The 20,509-nt window shown below is 42.8% G+C and overlaps 1 protein-coding gene across 2 annotated transcripts in view; it reads left to right on the top strand.

Annotated features, from left to right (window-relative positions):
* The first annotated feature begins 15,068 nt into the window (after positions 1–15,068).
* LLGL1 (LLGL scribble cell polarity complex component 1) overlaps positions 15,069–20,509 on the top strand; it is a 34,506-nt gene continuing 29,065 nt past the window's right edge. The window contains exon 1 of one of the 2 annotated variants that reach the window (XM_073558481.1): positions 15,069–15,260. In XM_073558481.1, the coding sequence (XP_073414582.1) occupies positions 15,180–15,260 (81 nt within the window). In that variant the 5' untranslated portion in view covers positions 15,069–15,179. The remainder of the gene's footprint in view (positions 15,261–20,509) is intronic. The other variant, XM_073558479.1, reaches the window with a different exon arrangement.

Here is a 20,509-nt window from a genome sequence, read left to right as displayed (position 1 = left end):
AGACCCAATGTTAACTCTGCAGAAAACAACCTCTGTGTCGTCATCTCGGAGCATGGGGACGGCCCAAAACTTGTACAAAACTGCTCAGAACGTAATATATACAAGTAGACAAGCAATCGCCTTCAGGAAAGGATCAATTCTCCTAAATCACTTGTACACGTAGCATTATGGTCGGGTATGAGTGACCACTTATACCAGACTGATGATTGTCACCTTTTCTCATGTGTAGGTTGAAAAAGAAACAGCTTTGTAGGAGGCTTAAAATTGGGAGAGGAACAACCATCCTTCTACAAAGGTGAGAATGATGAATGGTTATGTCACATGGTGAATGACCTGACAAATCACAAGGTAGTTATACTGCATCAGCAAGGTGTTTCCTGGGCAAAGATTTTACAGGCAAACGGGGGTATGAAAATGGTCTGTTGAGAAGAAGCACCAAATGAGCGTGGAGGGCTGTAGACTCTGTGGTCAGCTAAGCAAACTTTGATCGGGACATGAGATGTTACTTCCCTTCTAAATAGGAAGATATCCAGCAGTGTTATCAGGTCGGGACTGGTGGCAACTAGTGCGACCATCTACAGGTGGTTCTAACAAAATTAGAATATCAAAAAGTGAATTTATTTTGGTTCTTCAATACAAATAGTGACTCTCCTACATGCTATAGAGTCTTTACACACAGAGTGATCTATTTCATGTGTTAATTTCTGGTAATGTTTATGATTATGGCTTACAGCCAATGAAACCCCGAAAGGCATTATCTTGGTAAATTAGAATATGTAAAAACACCTGTAAAGGCTCCTAAGTGTTTATAAAGGTCCCTTAGTCTGTTTCAGTGGCTCCACAATCATGGGGAAGACTGCTGACCTGACAGATGTCCAGAAGGCAGTCACTGACACACTCCACAAGGAGTGGAAGCCACAAAAGGTCATTGCTAAAGAAGCCGGCTGTTCAAAGACTTTTGGGTTTTCATTGGCTGTAAGCCATAATAATCAACTTTAACAGAAAAACCCGTGACATAGATCACTCTGTGTGTAATGACTCTATAGAATATAGGAGAGTCACTTTTTGTACTGAAGAACTGAAATTCACTTATTGCAGATTTTGTGAGAAGTTCCTGTCCATTCATCTACTGTTCAGAGAAGTCTGGCCACACGCTGTCATCATGGAAGATTTGCAGCCGTAATCCCCCTCAAGAGTGAACGATTCAACGATACATGAAATCATAGGAGCTGAGGTGCAAGAAAATATTAGCAGGTGTCAGGACTGAGGCGACAATGGGACATGATCGGCTGTAAAAGAACAGATGGTTCCTGAAGGGCTGGAGAGCGGCACAATAATGAGGGTCTGTGGGAACAGTGGAGCAGGTGGAGGGTCCTGCAGGTTTACGGCTGCATTTCTGCAAATGGAGCTAGTGGATTTGGTCAGGATTAATGATGTCACCAGTGCTGATAAATCCGGGTAGATCCTTATCCATCATGTAATACTATAAGGGAGGTGTCCTAATTCATTCTGCAGCATAACAATGATCCCCAGCATCCAACCAATGCCATTAAGAAGAAGTCCTGCGGTGATGATCCAGCTGATACCAACATTTCTGTCTGGGATCACATCGAGAGACAGAAGGATCCACACAAGATCTGGGATCAGTTCTCCCAAAAAGCTCCATAACCTGTATACAAAGGACATGAAGGAGGTGATGAGCGGTCCCCAGGTACTGATGATGGAGGCGACGGTCCGTCGCTTGATACTGATGACGGAGAAGACAAGTATTCACCTAATACTGAAAGGATTTACATTTCTCTTTTGTTCATTCACTTTGTAATTAGTTAATTGACAAAAATAAACTATGCTTCTAATTTTGAAAGTTTCTTACTTTACAGCAACTTTCACACATCTGCCTAAAACTATTGCACAGTACTGTGTACATAACATATGTATATAATTCTGCGTAACTTGATTACACCCTGTATTATACCCCAGAGCTGCACTCACTATTCTGCAGGTGCAGTCACTGTGTACATATATTACTGATCCTGAGTTACATCCTGTATTATACTCCAGAGCTGAACTCACTATTCTGCTGGTGCAGTCACTGTGTACATACATTACATTACTGATCCTGAGTTACCTCCTGTATTATACTCCAGAGCTGCACTCACTATTCTGCTGGTGCAGTCACTGTGTACATACATTAAATTACTGATCCTGAGTTACATCCTGTATTATACTCCAGAGCTGCACTCACTATTCTGCTGGTGCAGTCACTGTGTACATACATTACATTACTGATCCTGAGTTACCTCCTGTATTATACTCCAGAGCTGCACTCACTATTCTGCTGGTGCAGTCACTGTGTACATACATTAAATTACTGATCCTGAGTTACATCCTGTATTATACTCCAGAGCTGCACTCACTATTCTGCTGGTGCAGTCACTGTGTACATACATTACATTACTGATCCTGAGTTACCTCCTGTATTATACTCCAGAGCTGCACTCACTATTCTGCTGGTGCAGTCACTGTGTACATACATTACATTACTGATCCTGAGTTACATCCTGTTTTATACCCCAGAGCTGCACTCACTATTCTGCTGGTGCAGTCACTGTGTACATACATTACTGATCCTGAGTTACATCCTGTATTATACTCCAGAGCTGCACTCACTATTCTGCTGGTGCAGTCACTGTGTACATACATTACTGATCCTGAGTTACATCCTGTATTATACTCCAGAGCTGCACTCACTATTCTGTTGGTGTAGTAACTGTACATACATTACTGATCCTGAGTTACAACCTGTAATATACTCCAGAGCTGCACTCACTATTCTGCTGGTGCAGTCACTGTGTACATACATTATATTAATGATCCTGAGTCACATCCTGTATTATACCCCAGAGCTGCACTCACTATTCTGCTGGTGCAGTCACTGTGTACATACATTACATTACTGATCCTGAGTTACCTCCTGTATTATACCCCAGAGCTGCACCCACTATTCTGTTGGTGCAGTCACTGTGTACATACATTACATTACTGATCCTGAGTTACATCCTGTATTATACTCCAGAGCTGCACTCACTATTCTGCTGGTGCAGTCACTGTGTACATACATTACATTACTGATCCTGAGTTACCTCCTGTATTATACCCCAGAGCTGCACTCACTATTCTGTTGGTGCAGTCACTGTGTACATACATTACATTACTGATCCTGAGTTACATCCTGTATTATACTCCAGAGCTGCACTCACTATTCTGCTGGTGCAGTCACTGTGTACATACATTACATTACTAATCCTGAGTTACCTCCTGTATTATACCCCAGAGCTACACTCACTATTCTGCTGGTGCAGTCACTGTGTACATACATTACATTACTGATCCTGAGTTACCTCCTGTATTATACCCCAGAGCTGCACTCACTATTCTGTTGGTGCAGTCACTGTGTACATACATTACATTACTGATCCTGAGTTACATCCTGTATTATACTCCAGAGCTGCTCTCACTATTCTGCTGGTGCAGTCACTGTGTACATACATTACATTACTGATCCTGAGTTACCTCCTGTATTATACCCCAGAGCTGCACTCACTATTCTGTTGGTGCAGTCACTGTGTACATACATTACATTACTGATCCTGAGTTACATCCTGTATTATACTCCAGAGCTGCACTCACTATTCTGTTGGTGCAGTCACTGTGTACATACATTACTGATCCTGAGTTACATCCTGTATTATACTCCAGAGCTGCACTCACTATTCTGTTGGTGCAGTCACTGTGTACATACATTACATTACTGATCCTGAGTTACATCCTGTATTATACTCCAGAGCTGCACTCACTATTCTGCTGGTGCAGTCACTGTGTACATACATTACATTACTGATCCTGAGTTACCTCCTGTATTATACCCCAGAGCTGCACTCACTATTCTGTTGGTGCAGTCACTGTGTACATACATTACATTACTGATCCTGAGTTACCTCCTGTATTATACCACAGAGCTGCACTCACTATTCTGCTGGTGCAGTCACTGTGTACATACATTACATTACTGATCCTGAGTTACATCCTGTATTATACTCCAGAGCTGCACTCACTATTCTGCTGGTGCAGTCACTGTGTACATACATTACATTACTAATCCTGAGTTACCTCCTGTATTATACCCCAGAGCTACACTCACTATTCTGCTGGTGCAGTCACTGTGTACATACATTACATTACTGATCCTGAGTTACCTCCTGTATTATACCCCAGAGCTGCACTCACTATTCTGCTGGTGCAGTCACTGTGTACATACATTACATTACTGATCCTGAGTTACATCCTGTATTATACCCCAGAGCTGCACTCACTATTCTGTTGGTGCAGTCACTGTGTACATACATTACATTACTGATCCTGAGTTACCTCCTGTATTATACCCCAGAGCTACACTCACTATTCTGCTGGTGCAGTCACTGTGTACATACATTACATTACTAATCCTGAGTTACCTCCTGTATTATACCCCAGAGCTGCACTCACTATTCTGTTGGTGCAGTCACTGTGTACATACATTACTGATCCTGAGTTACATCCTGTATTATACTCCAGAGCTGCACTCACTATTCTGCTGGTGCAGTCACTGTGTACATACATTACATTACTGATCCTGAGTTACCTCCTGTATTATACCCCAGAGCTGCACTCACTATTCTGTTGGTGCAGTCACTGTGTACATACATTACATTACTGATCCTGAGTTACCTCCTGTATTATACCACAGAGCTGCACTCACTATTCTGCTGGTGCAGTCACTGTGTACATACATTACATTACTGATCCTGAGTTACATCCTGTATTATACTCCAGAGCTGCACTCACTATTCTGCTGGTGCAGTCACTGTGTACATACATTACATTACTAATCCTGAGTTACCTCCTGTATTATACCCCAGAGCTACACTCACTATTCTGCTGGTGCAGTCACTGTGTACATACATTACATTACTGATCCTGAGTTACCTCCTGTATTATACCCCAGAGCTGCACTCACTATTCTGCTGGTGCAGTCACTGTGTACATACATTACATTACTGATCCTGAGTTACATCCTGTATTATACCCCAGAGCTGCACTCACTATTCTGTTGGTGCAGTCACTGTGTACATACATTACATTACTGATCCTGAGTTACCTCCTGTATTATACCCCAGAGCTACACTCACTATTCTGCTGGTGCAGTCACTGTGTACATACATTACATTACTAATCCTGAGTTACCTCCTGTATTATACCCCAGAGCTGCACTCACTATTCTGTTGGTGCAGTCACTGTGTACATACATTACTGATCCTGAGTTACATCCTGTATTATACTCCAGAGCTGCACTCACTATTCTGCTGGTGCAGTCACTGTGTACATACATTACATTACTGATCCTGAGTTACCTCCTGTATTATACCCCAGAGCTGTACTCACTATTCTGCTGGTGCAGTCACTGTGTACATACATTACTGATCCTGAGTTACATCCTGTATTATACTCCAGAGCTGCACTCACTATTCTGTTGGTGCAGTCACTGTGTACATACATTACTGATCCTGAGTTACATCCTGTATTATACTCCAGAGCTGCACTCACTATTCTGTTGGTGCAGTCACTGTGTACATACATTACATTACTGATCCTGAGTTACATCCTGTATTATACTCCAGAGCTGCACTCACTATTCTGCTGGTGCAGTCACTGTGTACATACATTACATTACTGATCCTGAGTTACATCCTGTATTATACCCCAGAGCTGCACTCACTATTCTGCTGGTGTAGTCACTGTGTACATACATTACATTACTGATCCTGAGTTACATCCTGTATTATACTCCAGAGCTGCACTCACTATTCTGCTGGTGCAGTCACTGTGTACATACATTACATTACTGATCCTGAGTTACATCCTGTATTATACCCCAGAGCTGCACTCACTATTCTGCTGGTGTAGTCACTGTGTACATACATTACATTACTGATCCTGAGTTACCTCCTGTATTATACCCCAGAGCTGCACTCACTATTCTGCTGGTGCAGTCACTGTGTACATACATTGCTGATCCTGAGTTATATCCTGTATTATATTCCAGAGCTGCACTCACTATTCTGCTGGTGCAGTCACTGTGTACATACATTACATTACTGATCCTGAGTTACATCCTGTATTATACCCCAGAGCTGCACTCACTATTCTGCTGGTGCAGTCACTGTGTACATACATTATATTACTGATCCTGAGTTACATCCTGTATTATACCCCAGAGCTGCACTCACTATTCTGCTGGTGCAGTCACTGTGTACATACATTACATTACTGATCCTGAGTTACCTCCTGTATTATACTCCAGAGCTGCACTCACTATTCTGCTGGTGCAGTCACTGTGTACATACATTACATTACTGATCCTGAGTTGGTGCCATTAGTAGAAGCCTCTGATGGTAAGTATAGCGCAGTCCGCCAATCATCAGACAGCGCTGGTCTTTACATAGAAAGCTCTGGACTTTTTTTGGGATCCTGCAGCAGTGTGATTGTGCAGAGATCAACTAGGTCAAAAATTCAGTTTGCCGCTTTAGCCGTATATCTAAATACAATGTACGAGACACTATTTAGGGAGCCCCCTTGGCCCACCAAGACATTTACATCTCTGGGTGCAGTACATTTTTCTCAAGGATAATTTGCATATGGGGAGTAATCTTGGGGATTTGTGACAGCAGCGAGACATACACTGAGAGGAAATTACCTCAGCTCTCCACTAGGTGGCACCAGACGACTGACTACACACATACAGCTGCATCTCACAAAATTAGAATATCATCAAATAGTGAATTTATTTCAGTTCTTCAATACAATATATTTTCTATAGAGTCATTACACACAGAGTGATCTATGTCACGGGTTTATTCCTGCTAATGTTGATGATTATGGCTTACAGGCAATGAATATCCAAAAGTCATTAGCTCAGTAAATTAGAATACTTTATAACACTGGCTTGAAAAATGATTGTAAAATCCGAAGTGTTGTCCTACTGCAATGTATGATCAGTAAATGCACTCAGTTCTTGGTCGGGCTCCTTCTGCATCAATTACTGCATCAATGCGGCGTGGCATGGAGGTGATCAGCCTGTGGCAGTGCTGAGGGGTTATTGAAGCCCAGGTTGCTTTGATCGCAGCCTTCAGCTCGTCTGCATTGTGGGGTCTGGTGTCTCTCCTCTTCCTCTTCACAATACTCCATAGATTCTCTATGGGGTTAAGGTCAGGCGAGTTTGCTGCCACTGAAGCGATCACTGCATCTGTACCAGGTGACTGATCAGCGACTGGAATGTTTATATTGACTGACAGCAGCCGTTTGCATATCCTCCTCTGATAGCTTAAAGGGATGTTCCTATTAACTGAATAGGATGATACTTTATTGGGGGGGGGGATTTACTTTTGACAACTTTCCTAATAATCGCGGATCTTCATGTTCTGTCCTATCCAAGTCATGGAGGGTAAACTGGAAATTAAATGAAACCACAAGGAATTTTCTGAGCTCGTTATCTTGTTTTTTTTTTTACTTCTCGTCCAATCGCATTTAATCATCTGCAGATGTTGACCTCACGAGGGACAACTACAGGAAGAAGGAGGGACGATCCGTACAAACATCTGATCCTGCCCCATGATATCATCCAGGGGGACTATTACCGTCCCCCGCCTATGTCGGCCAGGTCCCTGCGGCAGAGGAGCCGACAATCTAATGCCTCCACCATATCTGATCCACAAGGAGCTTTGCATAATACATGACCAAAAGTATGTGCCCCCCAGTATTGTCCCCCAGGTGATTGACCTATCCTATGGGTAAGTAATGTGCCCGATAACCCCTTTATGGCTTCTTTCTTTACCCCATAACGAGACACCTACATGATGTGACTTTGCAGTGGATTTTCCATGTAGATTTGCGCACGGATAATCCGCAGCTGGATAAGGTACCGTACGCGGGGATGAGATTTGCGCAAATCTTAAGCACAGAAACTAACATGCAAAAGGGTAATTTATGGGGCAAATTTTCGTTGCAGATCCCCCTTCTTCAATGTAGAGGAATGAATTCCGCTGAAGATCAGCAGGCAGATTTTGCTGCAGATTTACAGGCCAATTTTTCTCGCACATGAGGATAAGGTTAAACCGGACAATTCCTTTAATATATAACTCCCAAAATAATGGTTTATCTATAGTTTGCTCTCCAGGATCCCTTTAAAGCGGAACGTCTGCAGACAGGACGCGTCTATGATTCACAAGGCGACACGTGGAAGGAAATCACAAGACTATTGTTCCATTGTATGGACCTGCATTTTCTGAGTATAAGCAGATTTGTGAACGTCTTGGGTATATTGCTGGCATCATTCACCCCCCCCCCCATCGGGAACAATTAGAGGGGACGTGTTATTTATGGTATAACAATTTACTGAGGATTCACCAACAATGACATATGCTGATAACAGAGAATATAGCGGATGATATACTGCAATACCCTAAAACGACAGGGAGGGCGCTGTGTACACTGCAGCTACGTGCTCAATCCGTTGGTGAAGACCTGGCTTTGGACAATCCCCAGTCACTAGCCAAGTCATGGGACGGGCTACGGAAAGGATAACGTGAATTTACCAAGCGCCATTCATAATGGGGGGTCTCCTCAGACGAGCCAAACTGGCCCCGAAGCGCTCTCATTTTTACAGGCCATGCCTCGGTTTACAACTCCGAATGCCCTTTCATGGAGCGTCCTAGGGGCTTTAGGGGCTGCTAGGAGCTTTGCCGACTCTTCTAAAAATCCGGAAGGTCGCCTCATGTTTGGTAAGAATATTACAATCAACACTTCTGGCATATGTCAGATCCTCGCTAGAAGCTGTAAAGGGTGGAAGAACTGTTTGTTTAGGGGTTTTTTTTGGCCCCTTTTGCCTAGAAAAAAAATGCCAAAATGTGGATGGAAAAATAAAAATGTAAAAAAAAAAAGCAAACAAGAAAGTCATTTCATGGATGTTACACACCATCTCCAGTTATATATGACTAAGCAGATTCACCATTCAGGGGTCTGGGAAAGCCGGGCGACAACCCCTTTGGAGCCGCAATGGTGGCCTTATAGGTTATCACCCAGCTTTCCTATATATACTGTAAGCAGGGAGCAATAAATGACTTTGACCCCCCACATTGAAGGGTCCGGGTATGTCTATTGCATGTTCTCTGTCCCGGACCCTCCACACACACCCCATGGCGGACACAGCATGGCGGATGTGCCACAATTTTGCGGCGTCCTTTTCTGGCAATCCGTTTCTCATGAATCTGCTGTGAGAGGATGTGGGGGGTCTTAGTATCTGGATTGCAGGGTTGGGATTAATTAGGGGTCTGTTTATGATAATGACACAATACACGGCCTGGGAAGACAGGGGGATGAGGTCCAGGGCTGCACGGCCAGCCATGTCATTAACGAGCTCTCAGTTGCGCTCTTCGTTCTGATTTGACAGCGAGCGCGGAGAAATGCAACGTGAGGCAGTAAACGTATCTGTGCGCCATACTCGCTGGCGGCACAATGTTACCTCAGCAACGACTCAGCGTGCTGTTATGTCTAATGAAACGTTTTATGGGAGATGGAAACAACAGCTTCACTGTGAACAACGGGCACTTGACATTCCTGAACAGCAAGCAGAGGTATTAAAAATGGTGAGGAATTGGTTCCAAAGGAGCCTATTGATTCAAACTGCGCTTTTTCACATAGCAACCAATCACGGAGCAGCTAACATTTTACCAAGGCAGTTTAAAAAGTGAAAGCTGTGCTCTGATTGGTTGCTATGGGCAACAAGCACAGATTCTTTATTTAGACAGCTGGGAGAAATGAGGCCTAGTGTGTAGGCTTTTCATGTTTTCACTGTGATTTTTATCTTTTGTTTTTAAAGGGGTTATCCAGCCTAAGGGTGCAAGTCTGCAGTCGCGGTAGGTGACTGCAGACTTGCGAATCCTCTCAGCGCAAGCACTGCACATTGTGTGAATTCCCCGGTGATGGCAGCGGCCGGAGCGTGACCGTAAGGGTTATATGATTTATATACATGTGGTCACATGCCAACTAGAGGTTCACGGCCTCACGCAATGCAAGTGTATGGTGGGAGGCCGGTCACGTCTAGTCGGGATGTGGCCGGAAGCATACAAGTCGTACACGCACCGTCACATGACCGCCCGCTTCCGGAGACTCCTCACAGCGCACACTGCGCGTGCCTTAACGATTCACAAGTCTGCAGTCACATACACTGACTGTAGACTTGGATCCTAAGGGCCAACAAACTCTTACACCTTACTGACATACAGTCATGGCCAAAAGTATTGACACCCCTGCAATTCTGTCAGATAATACTCAGTTTCTTCCTGAAAATGATTGCAAACACAAATTCTTTGGTATTATCTTCATTTAATTTGTCTTAAATGAAAAAACACAAAAAGAATTGTCCTAAAGCCAAATTGGTTATAATTCCACACCAAACATAAAAAAGAGGGTGGACAAAAGTATTGGCACTGTTCGAAAAATCATGTGATGCTTCTCTAATTTGTGTAATTAACAGCACCTGTAACTTACCTGTGGCACCTAACAGGTGTTGGCAATAACTAAATCACACTTGCAGCCAGTTGACATGGATTAAAGTTGACTCAACCTCTGTCCTGTGTCCTTGTGTGTACCACATTGAGCATGGAGAAAAGAAAGAAGACCAAAGAACTGTCTGAGGACTTGAGAAACCAAATTGTGAGGAAGCATGAGCAATCTCAAGGCTACAAGTCCATCTCCAAAGACCTGAATGTTCCTGTGTCTACCGTGCGCAGTGTCATCAAGAAGTTTAAAGCCCATGGCACTGTGGCTAACCTTCCTAGATGTGGACGGAAAAGAAAAACTGACAAGAGATTTCAACGCAAGATTGTGCGGATGTTGGATAAAGAACCTCGACTAACATCCAAACAAGTTCAAGCTGCCCTGCAGTCCGAGGGTACAACAGTGTCAACCCGTACTATCCGTCATCGTCTGAATGAAAAGGGACTGTATGGTAGGAGACCCAGGAAGACTCCACTTCTTACCCCGAGACATAAAAAAGCCAGGCTGGAGTTTGCCAAAACTTACCTGAAAAAGCCTAAAACGTTTTGGAAGAATGTTCTCTGGTCAGATGAGACAAAAGTAGAGCTTTTAGGGCAAAAGCATCAACATAGAGTTTACAGGAGAAAAAAGAGGCATTCAAAGAAAAGTACACGGTCCCTACAGTCAAACATGACGGAGGTTCCCTGATGTTTTGGGGTTGCTTTGCTGCCTCTGGCACTGGACTGCTTGACCGTGTGCATGGCATTATGAAGTCTGAAGACTACCAACAAATTTTTCAGCATAATGTAGGGCCCAGTGTGAGAAAGCTGGGTCTCCCTCAGAGGTCATGGGTCTTCCAGCAGGACAATGACCCAAAACACACTTCAAAAAGCACTAGAAAATGGTTTGAGAGAAAGCACTGGAGACTTCTAAGGTGGCCAGCAATGAGTCCAGACCTGAATCCCATAGAACACCTGTGGAGAGATCTAAAAATGGCAGTTTGGAGAAGGCACCCTTCAAATATCAGGGACCTGGAGCAGTTTGCCAAAGAAGAATGGTCTAAAATTCCAGCAAAGCATTGTAAGAAACTCATTGATGGTTACCGGAAGCGGTTGGTCGCAGTTATTTTGGCTAAAGGTTGTGCAATCAAGTATTAGGCTGAGGGTGCCAATACTTTTGTCTGGCCCATTTTTGGAGTTTTGTGTGAAATGATCAATGTTTTGCTTTTTGCTTCATTCTATTTTGTGTTTTTTCATTTAAGACAAATTAAATGAAGATAATAATACCAAAGAATTTGTGTTTGCAATCATTTTCAGGAAGAAACTGAATATTATCTGACAGAATTGCAGGGGTGTCAATAATTTTGGCCATGACTGTATTTGACTTTTTTTTCTTACATGTTGCATTAAGCCTTATTAACCCCTTAATGAGCCATGACATATATATTTCCGGTACAGGTCGGATCCACATGTATGGAGCAAGTGCAGGGGTTAATAGGTGGGAAATAAAACAATGATCCTACCCAAAGGGTTAACCCTGCAGCCAGGGGCCTTCTCAAGACCCCTACTGCCATCATATTGGTACCCTCTGAAGACCACTCATAGGTGGTGGCTAATTTGATATATACTGAAGTATCAGCACATAGTACAATCAAAGAATCACACGAATCACATGAGCCCGGGAGCACAAAAAAGAATTCAAATGTAATATTTTATGTATTTTCAAAGAAAAAATGGGTTTAATTTATATGTCTATCTATTTAACTACGGTACCTATTTATCTATCTATCTATCTATCTATCTATCTATCTATCTATCTATCTATCTATCATCTGTCTATTATCTATCATCTATCTATTATCTATCTATTATCTATCTATCTATCTATCATCTATCTATTATCTATCATCTATCTATTATCTATCTATCTATTATTTATCATCTATCTATTATATATCTATTTATTTATTATATATCTATCTATCTATCTATCTATCTATCTATCTATCATCTATCTATTATAAATCATCTATCTATTATATATCTATTTATCTATCTATCTATCTATCATCTATCTATTATCTATCATCTATCTATTATCTAAAACACAAAAAATGGAGTCAGCAGACCAGTTAGACGTGGGAAAAAACTGCTATTTAACAGCACAAAATGGCAATGTTTCGGCTCAAGATTTGAATCTTTTTCAATATCTTGACCAGAAACATCGCCGTTTTGTGCTGTTAAATAGCACTTTTTTCCCACCTCTGGTTTCAGACTAGCGCATTTTACATGCAGCGGACGGCGCCGTTAAGCCCCGCCCCCTGCCCGTCCCGTCCGGTCATTTCCTCCTACTATTGCACACGGCCGCATGCAATCTGCACATCCTATCTTTAGCATAGGGTGCGCTGGCCGTGCGCTAGTAGGATTTTTGCGTGCGCTGCGCACTTTTGAAGGTGTGCCGAGCGCGACAAAATGCAACATGGTGCGTTCGGCGCACACTGGCGCACCTTCAAAAGTGTGCAGCGCATGCAAAAATCCTACTAGCGCACGGCCAGCGCACCCTATGCTAAAGATAGGATGCGCAGATCGCATGCGGCCGTGTGCGATAGTAGGAGTAGATGACCGGACGGGGCGGGCAGGGGGCGGGGCTTAGCGGCGCCGTCCGCTGCATGTAAAATACGCTAGTCTGAAACCAGCCTAACTGGTGTGCTGCCTCCATTTTTTGTATTTTATATTGAAGGCTTGCTATTTGCCTGGAAAGCACGGCACCCAGGAACATTATTGCCTGCTGCTGCTTTTTTTTTTTTATTATCTATCTATCTATCTGTCTGTCTGTCTGTCTGTCTATCTATCTATCTATCTGTCTATCCATCCAAAAGAGAAAAAGGCAGGACTCCATAGTCCAATAATCAGTGGTTTATTGATCCATCATGCCAGGGCAACAAGTTGTTTCATATGTGGAACTTTTCAAGCCTTTTTTCCAAGTTCCATACTTGGAACAAAATGTTGTCCGGTCATGATGGGTCAATAAATCTATCTGTCCAATAGCCCATGAGGCAATGTTTCAGCTCTGTGTGAAGGCTCTCGCACAGAGCCGAAATGACGACTCATGGATTTTTTCTATACAACAAGGAGTGCTGATTCCATCTTTTTTTATATATATGCCTCCAAATTGCTGGTGCTGTTCTTGCTCTTTATCTGTCTATCTATCTATCTATCTATCATCTATTATCTATCTATCTATTATCTATCTATCATCTATTATCTATTTATCTATCTATTATCTATCTATCTATCTATCATCTATCTATCTATTATCTATCTATTTATCTATTATCTATCTCTTATCTGTCTATTATCTATCTCTTATCTGTCTATTATCTATCTATCTCTTATTTATCATCTATTATCTATCTATTTATCAATCTATTATCGATCTATCATCTATTATTTATCTATTTATCTATCTATTATCTATCTACTTATCTGTCTATTATCTATCTATTTATCTAGCTATTAAATATATATAATTTATTTATAAAATAAAAAAAATAAATTAATATCATTCTCATCTGATAATTAAGAAATGTATTATTTTTTTATGTTGTAGCCGCGTCTGTGAAGGTCTGGTCTATCAAACTTTAAAATTATTTAACCACTTTTTAAAATTATTAAACTACTACGTTAAACCCTGAAAAAAAGGAAAACACCAGAATTGCAATTTTTGTTGTTGCTATCAGTCACCGCATCTACTTCCAAAAATATCATAAAATGTGATGGAAAAGTCGTGTCCACGCCAAAATGGTACCAATGAAAACGCCGGCTTGTGGCACAAAAAAAAAACCCCAAGCCTGTTAACAACTCCATCAACGGAAAGATAAAAAAGTTAAAAACTTTGAAGCTTGGAAAGAAGGCGACATAAACATTTTTGCTTTTAAATTTTGAATTCTGAATTTTTTTATCACTAAAATGCAAAAACATTGCCGACCTCTGGGATCCCTCGGTCCTGGGGCTATTGAGTCACATTCACCGCACAAGGAACATCATTAAGCAAAACCTAAAAAAAAAATGTCGGAAATGTATTGTTTTTCATCCCTCTTGACTTTTTTCTCATTTCTTTTTCAGTACATTATATGGTAAAATTAATGGTGCCATTCAACACTACAACTGGTCCAGCAAAAAACAAGCCCTCATCAGAGTAATAACACACAAAAAATGGCCAGAACGACCCTGTACAGGCTGTCACTGCTGGGCAACACTGAGGAGCCCTGAGAGGAGACCCCACAGGATGTTGATTTTACAAACTTAAACTTCTCCAGAAAAACTACATCTCCCACAAGGTATTGCGCTCAGACGCGCATGCGTACAGACCGGTGTGAAGCTGAGCAACGCTGTCGGAATCCGAGCCAGAATCTGGCTTCTGTGATTGGCTGAGCCACACGTCAATCACAACCCGGGCTGGATCAAGTTGCCCGGCCGCTTGTGTGAGTGAACGCTGGCTGCGGAGAGTGGCGGCGGCGGTCGTGTGCGCTCCGGGAGCCGGGCAAGATGATGAAGTTTCGCTTCAGGCGGCAGGGGCACGACCCCCAGCGGGAGAAGATCAAGCAGGAGCTGTTCGCCTTCAACAAGGTGCGGGGCCGGGAGAGACTGAGCTGGGGCCCCGGGGGCTGCGAGGACCTGCGGAGCCCCGATATAGCGCGGAGGGATCAGGGGGCTGTGAATGGTGTCTCCGGCATTATCCATAGGCTTCCACCAGCAGAATAGTGAGTGCAGCTCTGGGGTATAATACAGGAGGTAACTCAGGATCAGTAATGTATGTACACAGTGACTGCACCAGCAGAATAGTGAGTGCAGCTCTGGAGTATAATACAGGATGTAACTCGGGATCAGTAATGTATGTACACAGTGACTGCACCAGCAGAATAGTGAGTGCAGCTCTGGAGTATAATACAGGAGGTAACTCAGGATCAGTAATGTATGTACACAGTGACTGCACCAGCAGAATAGTGAGTGCAGCTCTGGGGTATAATGCAGGATGTAACTCGGGATCAGTAATGTATGTACACAGTGACTGCACCAGCAGAATAGTGAGTGCACCTCTGGAGTATAATACAGGAGGTAACTCAGGATCAGTAATGTATGTACACAGTGACTGCACCAGCAGAATAGTGAGTGCAGCTCTGGGGTATAATGCAGGATGTAACTCGGGATCAGTAATGTATGTACACAGTGACTGCACCAGCAGAATAGTGAGTGCACCTCTGGAGTATAATACAGGAGGTAACTCAGGATCAGTAATGTATGTACACAGTGACTGCACCAGCAGAATAGTGAGTGCAGCTCTGGGGTATAATACAGGATGTAACTCAGGATCAGTAATGTATGTACACAGTGACTGCACCAGCAGAATAGTGAGTGCAGCTCTGGGGTATAATACAGGATGTAACTCAGGATCAGTAATGTATGTACACAGTGACTGCACCAGCATAATAGTGAGTGCAGCTCTGGGGTATAATACAGGATGTAACTCAGGATCAGTAATGTATGTACACAGTGACTGCACCAGCAGAATAGTGAGTGCACCTCTGGAGTATAATACAGGAGGTAACTCAGGATCAGTAATGTATGTACACAGTGACTGCACCAGCAGAATAGTGAGTGCAGCTCTGGGGTATAATACAGGATGTAACTCAGGATCAGTAATGTATGTACACAGTGACTGCACCAGCAGAATAGTGAGTGCAGCTCTGGGGTATAATACAGGATGTAACTCAGGATCAGTAATGTAATGTATGTACACAGTGACTGCACCAGCAGAATAGTGTGTGCAGCTCTGGTGTATAATACAGGATGTAACTCAGGATCAGTAATGTACTGTATGTACACAGTGACTGCACCAGCAGAATAGTGAGTGCAGCTCTGGAGTATAATACAGGAGGTAACTCAGGATCAGTAATGTATGTACACAGTGACTGCACCAGCAGAATAGTGAGTGCAGCTCTGGGGTATAATACAGGAGGTAACTCAGGATCAGTAATGTATGTACACAGTGACTGCACCAGCAGAATAGTGAGTGCAGCTCTGGGGTATAATACAGGATGTAACTCAGGATCAGTAATGTATGTACACAGTGACTGCACCAGCAGAATAGTGAGTGCAGCTCTGGAGTATAATACAGGAGGTAACTCAGGATCAGTAATGTATGTACACAGTGACTGCACCAGCAGAATAGTGAGTGCAGCTCTGGGGTATAATGCAGGATGTAACTCGGGATCAGTAATGTATGTACACAGTGACTGCACCAGCAGAATAGTGAGTGCAGCTCTGGGGTATAATGCAGGATGTAACTCAGGATCAGTAATGTATGTACACAGTGACTGCACCAGCATAATAGTGAGTGCAGCTCTGGGGTATAATACAGGATGTAACTCAGGATCAGTAATGTATGTACACAGTGACTGCACCAGCAGAATAGTGAGTGCACCTCTGGAGTATAATACAGGAGGTAACTCAGGATCAGTAATGTATGTACACAGTGACTGCACCAGCAGAATAGTGAGTGCAGCTCTGGGGTATAATACAGGATGTAACTCAGGATCAGTAATGTATGTACACAGTGACTGCACCAGCAGAATAGTGAGTGCAGCTCTGGGGTATAATACAGGATGTAACTCAGGATCAGTAATGTAATGTATGTACACAGTGACTGCACCAGCAGAATAGTGTGTGCAGCTCTGGTGTATAATACAGGATGTAACTCAGGATCAGTAATGTACTGTATGTACACAGTGACTGCACCAGCAGAATAGTGAGTGCAGCTCTGGAGTATAATACAGGAGGTAACTCAGGATCAGTAATGTATGTACACAGTGACTGCACCAGCAGAATAGTGAGTGCAGCTCTGGGGTATAATACAGGAGGTAACTCAGGATCAGTAATGTATGTACACAGTGACTGCACCAGCAGAATAGTGAGTGCAGCTCTGGAGTATAATACAGGATGTAACTCAGGATCAGTAATGTAATGTATGTACACAGTGACTGCACCAGCAGAATAGTGAGTGCAGCTCTGGAGTATAATACAGGATGTAACTCAGGATCAGTAATGTAATGTATGTACACAGTGACTGCACCAGCAGAATAGTGAGTGCAGCTCTGGGGTATAATACAGGATGTAACTCAGGATCAGTAATGTAATGTATGTACACAGTGACTGCACCAGCAGAATAGTGAGTGCAGCTCTGGGGTATAATACAGGATGTAACTCAGGATCAGTAATGTAATGTATGTACACAGTGACTGCACCAGCAGAATAGTGAGTGCAGCTCTGGGGTATAATACAGGATGTAACTCAGGATCAGTAATGTAATGTATGTACACAGTGACTGCACCAGCAGAATAGTGAGTGCAGCTCTGGGGTATAATACAGGATGTAACTCAGGATCAGTAATGTATGTACACAGTGACTGCACCAGCAGAATAGTGAGTGCAGCTCTGGAGTATAATACAGGATGTAACTCAGGATCAGTAATGTAATGTATGTACACAGTGACTGCACCAGCAGAATAGTGAGTGCAGCTCTGGGGTATAATACAGGATCAGTAATGTAATGTATGTACACAGTGACTGCTCCAGCAGAATAGTGAGCGCAGCTCTGGAGTATAATACAGGATGTAACTCAGGATCAGTATGGGCTGTGGAGTCGGTAAGCCAAACCTCCGACTCCGACTCCTCAATTTCCCTTACACCGACTCCACGACTCCAACTCCGACTCCGACTCCCACACATATTGCTTATATTTAAGTGAAAAATTTATTGTAGTACAATGTGAACCTCAGACATTTAATCATTTTTTGATCCAATAATCAAGATATTTAGATAGAACAGAATATATATTGGTGTACTACCCGGTTTTCATTCTTTTTGGTACAGATACGATATGGATAGACAGATATGGATAAATGGATAGAGCAGATTTCTAATCTGCTTTTGCTATTGAAAACATTATCTATGAGCTCAAAAACCTTTCAGGTGATGCAGTTTTTTAAAAAGCTGATCGGCTTTTGCAGCTGAAAAACGTATCCTCAAAAAACACAGGAAAAACGCTGTGTGTGAATGTAGTCTTAGATCAGGAATATAACAGTCATTTATAGGACATTTCATAACTTTCCCAAACTCCTATGAAAAAATATTCAGCACATTCTGCATTGAATTACTGTACCCAATTTATTATATATTTTAGGAGTCGGTCCATTTTATACCGACTCCGACTCCGACTCCACCAAAATGAGCTCCGACTCCGACTCCACGACTCCGACTCCACAGCCCTGAGTAATGTAATGTATGTACACAGTGACTGCACCAGCAGAATAGTGAGTGCAGCTCTGGAGTATAATACAGGATGTAACAGGATCAGTAATGTAATATATGTACCCAGTTACTGCACCAGCAGAATAGTGAGTGCAGCTCTGGGGTATTATACAGGATGTAACTCAGGATCAGTAATGTATGTACACAGTGACTGCACCAGCAGAATAGTGAGTGCAGCTCTGGAGTATAATACAGGGTGTAACTCAGGATCAGTAATGTAATGTATGTATACAGTGACTGCACCAGCAGAATAGTGAGTGCAGCTCTGGAGTATAATACAGGATGTAACTCAGGATCTGTAATGTAATGTATGTACACAGTGACTGCACCAGCAGAATAGTGAGTGCAGCTCTGGGTATAATACAGGATGTAACTCAGGATCAGTAATGTAATGTATGTACACAGTGACTGCACCAGCAGAATAGTGAGTGCAGCTCTGGAGTATAATACAGGAGGTAACTCAGGATCAGTAATGTATGTACACAGTGACTGCACCAGCAGAATAGTGAGTGCAGCTCTGGGGTATAATACAGGATGTAACTCAGGATCAGTAATGTAATGTATGTACACAGTGACTGCACCAGCAGAATAGTGAGTGCAGCTCTGGGGTATAATACAGGATGTAACTCAGGATCAGTAAAGTAATGTATGTACACAGTGACTGCACCAGCAGAATAGTGAGTGCAGCTCTGCGGTATAATACAGGATGTAACTCAGGATCAGTAATGTATGTACACAGTGAATGCACCAGCAGAATAGTGAGTGCAGCTCTGGGGTATAATACAGGAGGTAACTCAGGATCAGTAAAGTAATGTATGTACACAGTGACTGCACCAGCAGAATAGTGAGTGCAGCTCTGGGGTATAATACAGGATGTAACTCCGGATCAGTAATGTAATGTATGTACACAGTGACTGCACCAGCAGAATAGTGAGTGCAGCTCTGGGGTATAATACAGGATGTAACTTAGGATCAGTAATGTATGTACATAGTGAGTGCTGCTCTGTGGTATAATACAGGATGTAACTCAGGATCAGTAATGTAATGTATGTACACAGTGACTGCACCAGCAGAATAGTGAGTGCAGCTCTGGAGTATAATACAGGATGTAACTCAGGATCAGTAATGTAATGTGTGTACACAGTGACTGCACCAGAAGAATAGTGAGTGCAGCTCTGGGGTGTAATAAAGGAGGTAACTCAGGATCAGTAATGTATGTACACAGTGACTGCACCAGCCGAATAGTGAGTGCAGCTCTGGGGTATAATACAGGATGTAACTCAGGATCAGTAAAGTAATGTATGTACACAGTGACTGCACCAGCAGAATAGTGAGTGCAGCTCTGGGGTATAATACAGGATGTAACTCCGGATCAGTAATGTAATGTATGTACACAGTGACTGCACCAGCAGAATAGTGAGTGCAGCTCTGGAGTATAATACAGGAGGTAACTCAGGATCAGTAATGTAATGTGTGTACACAGTGACTGCACCAGAAGAATAGTGAGTG

Source organism: Dendrobates tinctorius, unplaced genomic scaffold (assembly GCF_039654945.1).
Source record: "Dendrobates tinctorius isolate UK_male_01 unplaced genomic scaffold, ASM3965494v1 ptg000257l, whole genome shotgun sequence".
In the NCBI taxonomy this organism is placed as follows: Eukaryota; Metazoa; Chordata; class Amphibia; order Anura; family Dendrobatidae; genus Dendrobates; species Dendrobates tinctorius.
This window is presented reverse-complemented; position numbering and strand designations above follow the sequence as displayed.